The sequence below is a fragment of the Monodelphis domestica genome, chromosome 3, assembly GCF_027887165.1.
Source record: "Monodelphis domestica isolate mMonDom1 chromosome 3, mMonDom1.pri, whole genome shotgun sequence".
Taxonomy (NCBI): domain Eukaryota; kingdom Metazoa; phylum Chordata; class Mammalia; order Didelphimorphia; family Didelphidae; genus Monodelphis; species Monodelphis domestica.
The window spans coordinates 237,246,888-237,259,418 of NC_077229.1; the positions used below are offsets into that span (position 1 = coordinate 237,246,888).

The window sequence follows — 12,531 nt, forward strand, 5'->3', positions numbered from 1 at the left end:
TGTGTACCCATGTATGGGAAGTGGGCTAGATAAAAATAATATCCTGTATTCTTACCTTGATGAAAATTCTGCTGCTTAGTGAAAGGAAGCACAATGATGATGCTGTCTATTGCCAAATTTGAACATCACAGGTTGGGAAGGGAAGGGAACAATTGGCAAATACCTTGATAGCTTCTGTTTGCTTTGGCTAAACTAATTACCATGAAATAAAGATTCAGCTGTTCTTACCTAATTATTGCACTTTTTACTCTGAGCTGAAGTCAAACTCTACAATTTGCTGACTTCCATGCTGGCCCCTCCTCACTATTCCTCTTCCATGTTTGTACTAAAGCTGCTTCCAATTTCTTTAAAGCCATTTCCACTCCCTTTTCCATCTCTAGTAAAATCCCTCCCATATTTTAGAGGCTAAATGTATTCTCTCCCAGGAATCCTGGTCTGATCCCCCTCTTCAGGTATGATTCTTTTATACCCTTAGTATTCTCATGGTTTAAACTTCTTATCCACTATTCATTTTGTACTTTCATCATTTGTAAATTCATTATCAACATTTCACCCTTTTACTCGATTATAAAATCCATGAGTGCAGGGATCACATCTTATTTCACCTTTCCATATTGCTCAGTCCCTAGAATAATGCTACATATTTATTTGGTGCTTTATCAATGTTTATCCAAATCCTTTGTGTTGATTTGAAATCGATTTCATAGTGTGCTCTTAGGATCATATCATATAGAGCTAGGAAGGACATTAGAGGTCTTTTCTTCCAATAAATATTTTCCAGATAAGAAATATGAAGTCCAGAGAGTTTTTGAGATTTGTTCCAGTTCACATTGGCAAGAAATAATAGAGGTGAAATTCCAACCCAAGTTTTCAAAAAGAATATTTTTTTCCTTTTTGACTTTGTATCCCCAAAACCTAGCATAGTCCCTGACAGGTAACAGGCACTTAATAAATCATTTTCAATTGATAGTCTCATATAGTAGGCTTTGGATAATACTTTCATCTCTTTGATTTCTTATAAAGGTGGGGTGGCATATTATCTCCATATAATGCAATTTCTTGTGAGTCAAATGTATCACTTACCACTTCCTTATGCTGAGTGGCCTCTTTTATAAAGTCCTGCACTTGTCTGGCTTCCTGTTTGGACCATACAGCCAACTAAGTGGGTTTTTACAAAGAAATACAGCTAGTGTGTAGAATTTTACAGATGGATTAGAAAAGGAAAAAAAAAACTCTTCTGGGATATTGACCATTTCAGTTCAATTCCACAGGTATTTATTAAGTTGCTATTATGCCTAATGCTCTGAGCCATGGCACATCATATAATTTTTAGATCCATACCCTCCCACAGGAAACATGAACTTACATATGAGCAAAATTAAGGATAGCACAGGAAGAAAACCACAAGAATCCTGCACAAAATCCACACATTCTTGAGGTAGCCTATATTGCTTCTCTAGAAACAATTGAGTGAACTAGTGAGCTGGATATCATAGAGAGAATAACTAGCAATGAGAGAATATCTTTTCTATCTCTTAAAACATTTCTGCATGTAGAGAGGCAGGCGATCCAACACTTGTGATCCATTCAACTTGATTCAGACTGCTAGAATATGGATGAAGGATAAGCTTCTTTTTCTGCAATGCAATTTCTATAGCAACAGAACTTTAATCGATCAAATAAATCATAAATGTTTATTAAGTGTGTGGTATGTGCCAGACCCTATGATAGATGATAGATATGCAATAATAAAAATGAATCACTTCCTGCCTTCAAAGAACTTATGTCCTCTCAGGAGAGGAAACACATACATATATAAGTATATATTTATAATATTTATATTATTTTCTTCTTTTCTTATTCAAATGTATTTTATTTTCCTGATTATACATAACAACAATTTTCAACATAAATTTTCTAAAATTATAAGGTCCTAATTTTCTGACCTTCCTATCCCCAGAGATGGTAAATAACTTAATCTGATATACATATGTATATATACATATATGTATGTATATTATCTTGCAAAATATACTTCCACATTGGTTGTTGTTGTAAAATATTCATTAAACTAAATGCAAAATAAAACCATATAGAAATTAATGAGAAAGAAAATGTACTTTGGTCTGTATCTGACTCCAGTAGTTCTTTCTCAGGAGGTGGATTGCATGCTTTGTCATAAGTCCTTCACAATTGCCCCAGATCTTTTATAGCATTTTTTCTAAGAATAAATAGAAGATTACATTTTTGGGGAAGGCACAAAGAACTGGAGATCAAAAAAAAGTTTTCATGAGGAAGATGTGTATGTGTGTCTGTATGCATGTGTTTGTATATATACATCCATGCATAACACACATATATATTAATAACTTTGTATTATATTTGAAATATTTGAAAAATAATACAAATATACTGGAGAAAGATAAAATTTTCCTATTTACCACCAATACTCTTTTTTCCTACTTTTTTCATTTTCACAGGACATTTAATTTTTATCACAATTGCCAGAAAATCTAGCTTTGTAAAGATATCATGTTGCAAAAGAGAAAGAACTGGAAGTTACTGATGTACAAGTATTCTAATGAACAAGTAGACAAAAACCTATCTCAAACATTCAAAATAGTTATCATGCAAACTAATGTTGAAACTCAATTACCTTGAGCTAGTAATTTATTTGGTATATGGCAAATGTTAAATGTTGATTTATTTCCCTCAAAATTTAAAATATCCCAAGGTGCCCCCATAAGTTCTTTGAAATGCTGGGCTGAACAGTGGGAACCTTTTATGTAGTGCATTTCTGCAGTAAATATTTGCCACTTTTGATCCATTAGTAAATTAATAATATTTATTTTCAGCCCCTTGCATGCTAAAGAGTCTACTAAGCTAAATTTAAATATAGTATTATTCGGTTGACTCAAAGGATTTTGTAGAACACAGTAGGTACTCAATAAAAGTTAGATTGATTACATTGACTTGAATAAAATTGAATTGGTTTGTAGAAAAGGAATGTTTTTCAGAGGTTATCTAAGCCAGCCTTCTTATTGTATAATTTAAATAATGTTTTTCAGAAAGTTTGTTAATGGTGTAAGGTCAAATAATTTTTTTTTTATAAGCAGTAGAGTCAGAAAGAGAAGACATATTCTTTGTTCTTGGTCTAGTAATTTTGCCAATTTACCACATTACTTTCTATTTTATCAGTTCTTATTTAGTTAAATGTGTCAAGAATTTACTAATTGCTTGTTATATGTCCAGCATTGTCCTAACCTCTTAAGAAATAATGAAAGTACTTGATAACAGTAGTAGAAGACTAAGAAAAGATTCCTGCCTGCTGCCTTTTGATTCAGAAAATCACAAATTATCAAGATTGACATTGAATTATATTTTTATTTATTTTATTAAACATCTCCAAATTATACTTTAATCTGATTCAAGAACAGTCATGGGTTTTTAACTTTTGCAGGTAGAGAGTTTTATACTTCTGTTCTATATCATAGAGCTACTGCATTTAAATGTCAAATTTTGGAGAGAATATAAGACATAGTAACACAAAACTATTAGAAAGCAATATTTTATATAACCAAGTAGTAAAATATATCATATAGATAAATGGGTTATCATAAAGAGAAGCCCATGAAGGCTTGAATTCTCAGAGAACATTTCAGGAAGGGCGTATAGAACCTGAGATGGAACTGGAAATACTAATAGAACTTGAAAAGCTGGAGATAAGGGAAATAAGAGAACAATTTCATTAAATATTCAGTATCTTTGTGTCTGTCTCTCTCTGTGTCTTTCTATGTGTATATGCATAGGTATGTATACACATATTGTACACATATGTATGTCTAAACATGTCAACACATGTGCTTTATGAATATATACATATTTGGGGGTAATTTTTAAGATTTAGAAGAAAGTGTGGATGAATGAATGAAAACCCACAATTATTAGTAGCAGAAAAATGGCAAATATGGGGAAAACAGAATCATCTTCACATACAAAGGATAGCATATCAAAACTTATTACTTCTTTGTTGTTTTGGTTTTTTGCATTATAATTGAGCAATTGAGGGAAGGAAGGTGGAGAGGAAAGTGATGGAGACACAGAGAGAGAAGAGAGACAGAGAGAGCTTCCATTTGGAGGCCACTGTGTAGCTGAAAGGAGAAAAAGTGCTTATCTGTCTTTTCTGTTCTTTAGACATTCTTGCAGACTTTCTGGTTACTGAACATAATCTTTTTTTAATACTTATTTCTAATTGTGCATTTTCTTTATACCCTTTATATCAAGTCTTATTTCCAATGGACTTATAGAAATCTTGTCAATTTTCTATCTTTATGAGATTTTCTTTATATTTTATCCAGCAGTGTTCTTGCCATTACAACAGAAACAAACATAAAATATGCCCAGTTCCCCCAAGTTAGCATTTCTCTTGAAATTATATTGGAAATTTTATTAAAATGTATTTTATTTCTCAAGCAGGAAGACCAATTTTAACTAGTATACACAGAAAAATCAAAAGACTATCTTGTAGGAATATATCTTAAATTTTAAAAAGGGAATAATTTCCTTGGGTAATATAGAGAAAATGTTTTAGCAAAATTTAGTTAACATTGTGTTACGGCTAACTATGAACATATATACCCAAATAAAACAGAATGAAAAATTGCATTATTTTCTAGTTAAAATGGTAAAATTTGAAAACCATATATGATAGTAGCATATTAAAAAATGCCTTCCACCTCCTAGAAGGAAGGAAAGAAGAATTTATTAAACATCTACTATGTACCAAATATTGTAGTAAACATTTTACAAAAATTATCTCATTTGGTCTTCACAATAACCCCAGATGAATTTATGAATTTATGAATTTTTGCAAATATATCCTGAAAGATGATGCACAAAAGACTAGAAAGACCCTGAAAGTTGGGAAATGAGGCAATGCAGTAAAATTCCCTGCTATAGTAGGGCCTCTTTCTTTAATGCTTCATCCATATTCTAATATTCATAGAGACCTGATTTCTCTCTTATGACACTCTATCCCTAACTTGCCTCTCTGGCAATGGCTGCATTTTCTCTCATAGGCTTCCCCATGCCCTACTCCCGATAACTTTATCCTACAGAGCGACCCAGAATGTTCTTGATTCTTTGTGCCTGTTGGTAGATTCTCCCATTGCAACTTCAATTCAGCAACCCCTCCTCTTTTCACAGCTAAAATTCTCCAGATTTAACATCCTATATAGGTCTTTGGGGTTATCTACCAGTCCCCAGGTCATTTTCTCTCCAAAGTCAAGGAGTTCAATTACCCAGCTCAAAGTCTTCCTCTTCATACCCAACTGCTATCCTTCTACTAGGAGATTTCAATAGTCTCTTCAATCTATGTGGAGATTTTATCTCAGTCACACATAGGGGTGAATATCATTTTGAACCCTATCATTCACAAATATTTCATTTTAATGTTCAGACTGTGAAATTATTTCATAACCTCTTGTTTCCCTATTTCTACATTCTATATTCCACCTAAACTTATTATCTGTTCTTAACTGGATGTCCAATCCCTCAATGTCTCAACCTTTTTTCAGGCAGGTCACAACTCTGCTCTTATCCTAACATATCCACTGGGTTGCTCCCACCCTTCATCTTTTACTTAGTGATAAAATGGAAGTGAATAATGTCATATTTTTGTTATATAATTTTAAATGGGCCCCATTTCAGCAAGACAATCTTAGTTAAAAGAAGGAATATAAAATAAAAATAGAAAGGTAGGTACACAAGGATTGTGGAAAGATTTTAAATAGCAGACTGCAGTTTGTATCATGCTTTTAAGACAATGTAGAACAAACAACTGAAGGATTTTGTGCAAAGACAGTTGACATGGAAGTAGCATAGTTTGGTGTAAAATATATCAGAATTGGAATCAGGGAAACAGTCTTAATGTTGACTCTGCCTGAGATAGCTTGGACACTAAAGGAAATCTCTGTTTTTTTTTTTCTTGTCTGTAAAATGAACAGATTGGTTAGCAGACTACTAAGAACCCTTATAGGTATAAATATAAAAAAATAATTGAACCATGATGTCAAATGATTACTTGTACGATTTTTTTGTTCCCATGTAGAATATAAATTAGAAAAGGGAGAAACTGAAAACAAAAAGATTAAGTAACAAGCTCTTTCAGTGACTCAGATGAGAAATGATAAAGGCTACATTAGAAACGAGATGTGCGTCCCTTTGCAAATCATCGGACCTGTTTGGGTCATTGATTCTTTATCTGTAAAATAAAAGAAATAGACTTTATTATCTCTAAAATTCTCTCCAGTTTTAAATCTATGATGCTATGAGACCTAAATAAAAAGGAATCCATATAGAATGTGATGGATGCTAACTGTATGGTAGAGTGCTGTGGTTTCTGAAGCTAAACTACCTGTTTATTTGACTACAAATACCAGTAGTAAAGATGACAAAAGGAATTCCATCAACCATTCAATTGTGGCTACTCAGACACATGCAACCTTAATATCAAGAAATAGTCTCCTATTGAATGATTATAATTTCCCTTTTACTTCAGTCCAAGAAGTCTGAATGTATAACCAATGTCTCCATTTTTGTGATGTGTATAATTTGGGAATTGTGTGAAATAAATTCAACCTAGGTATTTTAACTGAATCATATATGGAACACTATTATATAATAAGAATAGAATTGGAACAGAAATCTGAATTTCTGTAAAGTGCCTATAAATGTCTTATAGATTAAACATAAGAAATCATTTAGACATTAAATCAACTAGCACAAAGTCAGTAACATAGTCTTTATAAACATCAAACAATATCAATGATTGATCAAGAGTGATTTCATGAGATTATATATTTCCAAATTGTAAGACAGAAGAATGTGAGACTTCCTTCACATCCAGGAGGTGTAAGGAAAATGCAAGAAGAGCTCCAACGATGTTAAATGTACTTATTGGATTGAATTCATGAAAAAAAAAATCATGAATCAGAATCGCCTAAGATGTGCAGGCATGGATAGATTGTGATCTTCATCAATTATATGGAATATCCACATTGTTTAAATGGATAGCTCTTTTTTATATTATGTAGTAAGGCAAGGGAAATTATCCCCCAGATTATAAATGTTACACTTGAGAATAAATTAGCAAGATTTTACACTGGAAGAGGGGACAAATATTTATAGTGTTATGAACCAAAAACAAACAAAAATAGCATATGTAACATCAAAACGAAATCTACATTAGTGACTATCTGAATAAAACTGAAATAGTAATTTGCCAACATGACTATATGTAGAATTTTTACAGCTTTATAACCTTTGACTACTTATGGTTAGAGTTTATAGGAACACAGAAAAGTGCCATATATATTCAGCTCTTGAAAAAATGTTCAGGTGATGGATCAAGAAACAAAAAGTCTTTAAGAGGAATTCTTTGGATTTGAGAAAGTCTTTTAATTTTAACATAAATCAGACACAAATGGAATAAAATTTTCATTTGTAATGGCTATTTGATGCACCAATATATATTGATGCTTTCAGATAATTTCCTGAATTATTGAAGAGAACATTTCTATATATACATTTTCAGTAAAAATATACAGATTAGGACTAATTGTTCTTTTCTCAATTTTTAAGATCCTGACTTTAAGGACCTTGGAGTTTTGAAACCATTACCAGGTTGGTATATTCGATATTTCATGATATCCCAAGGTCTTGATTTTTGTTTTAGAAAAATAATTCTGGGTTGATATTGAAGCTCCCTTTTTTGTTTCTTTGGTATTTTACTATTTAGTGTGTGAGTTTGAAATGGGCGGACCTGAAGGAATTGTGGAATCTATACAAATTATGAAGGAAGGAAAAGCTTCTGCCACTGAGGCAGTTGACTGTAAATGGTACATCCGAGCCCCACCACGATCCAAGGTCAGTTTTCCATTCCACTACTGATTGGGCAGTCAGTTTATAAAATGGAATATCCATTCCATATTATATATTTCTTTCTTTCTTTTTTAAGTGGGGAGAGAGTGCTTTTAAAATTCTACATCTATGTTGAACTTTCAAACTACTTCATTTCCAATTTTGAAAGAAATTTGTCATTTCTCAATTGACAAAGCCACAAAATCTTTATGAACTAATAATGTGCCAAAGTAATAATTTTGTAATGCAACTGATAGATTGTAACATAGTCTTGCTTAGCTCAGTTTAGAATAAGTAAAGTTCAGGAATCCATGATAGTCCCAGTAATTTTGTTTTTTCTTATATTTAGGGTTTTATCAAAATTAAGTACATTGCATTTGAATATAATTTGACCCAACCTAATTTATTAAATGGAAAATATCAATGGAACCAAGTTTAAATATGTCATAATTTCAGGGGGAATTCTTAGGATATATAATTTTAAGTCATTGTTGTTAAAGCAATTTGAATGATTTTTTTGTTCTTCTCACCTCATTTCCTCATTTCCTCATTTATTTTATTTTTTTTTCAAAACCCTTACCTTACATCTTGGAATCTATACCGTATATTGGTTCCAAGGCAGCAGAGTGGTAAGGGCTAGGCAATGGGGGTTAAGTGACTTGCCCAGGGTCACACAGCTAGGAAGTGTCTGAGGCCAGTTTTGAACCTAGGATCTCCCATCTCTAGGCCTGGCTCCACGTTTTTCCTCATTTAAGAATAGAACTATAGCTAGTTAACCATAGTTTATTATATTTTTGATTGACTGATATCTCTGGATTATACCTCTCAAAACATTTTGATAGTAATTCCTATTATTGATATAGTGATTGTTTTCCAAAGTTGATTTCACAACTACATATATATTCTATCTAGTAATTGGGTTTTTGTTCATGTCTATCTATAGAGATGGATATAGATATACTTTGTTCAAATATAAATATATATCAAATACCTACTCTGTGCAAGTCATTGCAATCAATGTTAGAGAAATAAAAATTTATTAGCAATTGAGTATGTACCAGGTATAAGTGACAGATGGAATGCAGGAAAAGAGCTTAAGATTGAGGGAGAAACATTAAACATTTGCAAATAACTCTGATGTAAGCAAGAACAAGATAAATTTAAAAAAAGATTAAAGTATATTTCTATTACAAATACAGTATGTCAGAGTCAGAGAAAGTACCCTAGAGAATGTAAATTCTTTGTTGGTCCATTAGGTGTATTTTGAAGGAAGGGAGATGATGCTAGACAAAAAGATGGGAAAAGAAAAATAAGAAATCTTATACAATGAGTATATGAAAAGTCAAAGAAATGAGAGCAAGCAAGGCAAGAATGTGGGACAAAAATTTAGTCCAGGTTGACTAAGAAAATAAACTATACCAAATGGAACAATATAAAATAAATGTGGAGCTTTAAAGGTCTTTGAATGCTAGTGTGAAGTTCAATAGGGTTACACTGAATATTTTTAAATCCTCATTTCCCATCTTAGAATTAATATTAAGTATCAATTTCAAGACTGAAGAACAGTATAGACTAGACATATGGAATAAAGTGACTTGTCCAGGGTCACACAGTTAGGAAATGTCTTTGGCCAATTTTGAACCCAGGACCTTTGATCTTCAGTCCTGGCTCACTATTCACTGAGAAAACTTGCTGTCCCTACTCTAAATATTTTGAAATAGACAAGTATCATGAATCATATAAACATTTTTGAAATATTAACCAGATAGCTATTTAACCTAGGAATTGGGGAAATTATAGCCTAAAGATAGGAAGACAAATTAAGCATCTGTTCCCATTATCTGGTAAGAAAGAATTGAGAGTGTGAATTAAAATGATAGTATTGAAATTAGAGAAGAAGAAGTTATAAGACATTTGGCAGAAATGGAAATGAAATGACAACTCTTTGTATATGTGGAATAATGGAAAGGGAATAGTTAAAGATGACTCCAGGATTGAACTTGGAATACTACAGGGTTGGTAGTTTTGACAATAATCAAAGTAAAACACTTAAGAGAAGGGTCAGGCAGGATATAGAGTCAAGAAGACTCATCTTCCTTAGTTCAATATGATCTCAGATACTAACTATGTGATCTTGGGTAAATTAATAGATCTCTAGTATCTTTTCCAAAACCCCAAATGGAGTAAGACACCACTGAAATGATTAAACAATAAGTATATTTGTGTGTAAATATATACACATAAGTAAATGCTTATATATATATATATATAAACATATATGTGTGTGCATATATATATATTTATAAATATATTTCATCTGCAGAGTGATCATTGAAGTAAGAGGAGTATATGCAGTAATAAGGAGAGCATATTGAGAATAATATAGGACTCAAAACAAAATTTTGTGCATCTTCCACATTCTACATTTAAATGCAAGGAAGATGAAAGCCAAAGAGAGAAGATGACATGTTCAGAACAGACACTGAAGAACCATGAGAAATCAGTTTCACAAATATCAGAGGATGAGAAGGTTCCAAGAATTGCATTATGGTATGCTAGATCAGAAGCCTTTCTCTGGATAAAGAAGCATACCAACTTCTAACTATATTCCCACCACATGTCTGCTCAATAATCTTTGGTTTCATCTTCTTATATGCTAATAAGGATATAAAAGCACCATCAAGTAGGATGATAAAGAAATAGACTATCCTTTCTAGGAGTTTAACAGGAAAGGGGAAAAAGAAATAAGATGATTGGCTATCTGGATGAGCTAGGTGACCAAGTGTCCAAGGAGATGTGTTTATGTGTCTATGTGCATAAAAGTTTTGTGTTTTTTTAGTGTTTGTTTTTTTTTGGAATATAAAGATACTTGTACACTGAAAGTAAGAATCAAATTGACATAGATAGTTGAAGGGGAAGTATAATAACAGATGAATCAAAGTCTTACCAAAAATGTAAGGAGATGTGATCAAGAATTCAATTAGGAAATTTTATCTTTAGCGAACCAAATAGCCACATTTTCTTTAAAACAGGATGCAAAAAGGAGGGATTGGTGAGAACATCATCAAGACAAGAGAAGTAGAGGAGTTGAGTTGAAGGAGTTCACATAATTGCTCTCATTCTCAGTAAAGAAGGAGGCAAGGTTATCTATTAATAATGAAGTGAGAAAGGAAGAGGTAAAGAATGGAGAAAAAGAGTAGTATTGCAATGAGCAGTGGAAAGTAAGAACCACTGGGTAGTGTGCAAAAAGTATGATGGGGTCGCAATGAGGATACAGTTGATGTTAGATAGTAATGCATTTGGAATAAACCATTAGTTCAATTAAAATATATACTACCCTCACCTAACCATAGGTATACTAGCCATAGTTTTGCTCCAAGGTTTTCTCCTGGATTATTTTCTCTATATATGGAGGTGTCATCAACTTCCATGGGTTCAATTATCATCTCTTTGTAGGTGGTTCCCAGTTTTATAAATCAAACCCTAGTCACTACCTTTTGTATTTTTCAAATTGGCAATTCTATAGGCATCTCAAACCTAACATGTCAAAAATAGAATCATTTCCTCCAAAAACTCTCCCATCTTTTCAGATTCTGTTTTAGGGTCAAGGGAATTTCTATACTCCCAGTCACATAGAATTAACAACCTTGATGTCATACTCTCTTCCTCTGTTTCATGAACTTTAAAATGGGGATAATAGCAACATCTACCTAGTAAAGTTGTTGTGAGGATAAATTAAGATAATATTTATAATGCATTTATCATAGTTCTGGGAAAATAACAGGCACTACAAAAATATTTATTCCCTTCTTCCCTTTCTGTCTTCATTTTCACTGATTCTGTATATCTAATCCATTGCCAAATCTTGTCATTCTTACCTTTATATATTTAATATGAATCTTTTTCTCTCAACACTCACAACTTTACCACTAGACATGTTCCTATTGTCTGTATTGTAGAAATATACCTTCCACTACAATCTATCTTTCATTCTGCTGCCAAGATGATTATTCTAAGTTATAGAACCAAGCAGGTCACAAACCCTTCATTGTACTCACCTCACTCAATGAGTTCCAGTGACTCTCTGTTACCTCTAGTTTCCTTTTAATCAATTAATTAATTAAATTAAAATATTAATTTATTTTTCAAAATTTAATGTCCTTCATAACTGCTACTTTCAACTTTTTCAGATTTATTACCTCTTACTCACCTTGACACAGTATATTCCAGAAGCATTCACCTACTTGGAATTCCTAAAAAACTGACACTTCATCTTATATCTTCCTTTTTATTAGCTATCCCCAAAGTCTGGAATTTCCTGATACTTCAATGCCAGCTCTTAGTTTTTATTTATTTGCCTTTAAAACTTAGATATTCAGAATGCCTTCCTTATTACTCACAGATAAAAATGCCTTCCCTTCTCTGAGTACCTTAATCTTTGTGCATATGTATGTGTGTATATGCATATATATATACATATATATATAGGTATATAACTATATACATATTATACACACATATAGTATAGATATGAGGCTTTTAAAAAGAATACATTTATAACTGCAAATATATATATACACAGATATGTACACATGCACAATGTAAATATAC

The 12,531-nt window shown here is 32.1% G+C and overlaps 1 protein-coding gene across 3 annotated transcripts in view; it reads left to right on the plus strand.

Moving 5' to 3' along the window:
• The window catches only part of NETO1 (neuropilin and tolloid like 1), a 251,045-nt gene that overhangs the window by 146,333 nt on the left and 92,181 nt on the right, over positions 1-12,531 (plus strand). For 2 of the 3 annotated variants that reach the window (XM_056823587.1, XM_056823586.1), the window contains 2 exons: positions 7,642-7,683; positions 7,799-7,926. The exons of the other annotated variant lie outside the window; for it this stretch is intronic. In XM_056823587.1, the coding sequence (XP_056679565.1) occupies positions 7,642-7,683; positions 7,799-7,926 (170 nt within the window). The remainder of the gene's footprint in view (positions 1-7,641; positions 7,684-7,798; positions 7,927-12,531) is intronic. 3 annotated transcript variants of the gene reach the window in all.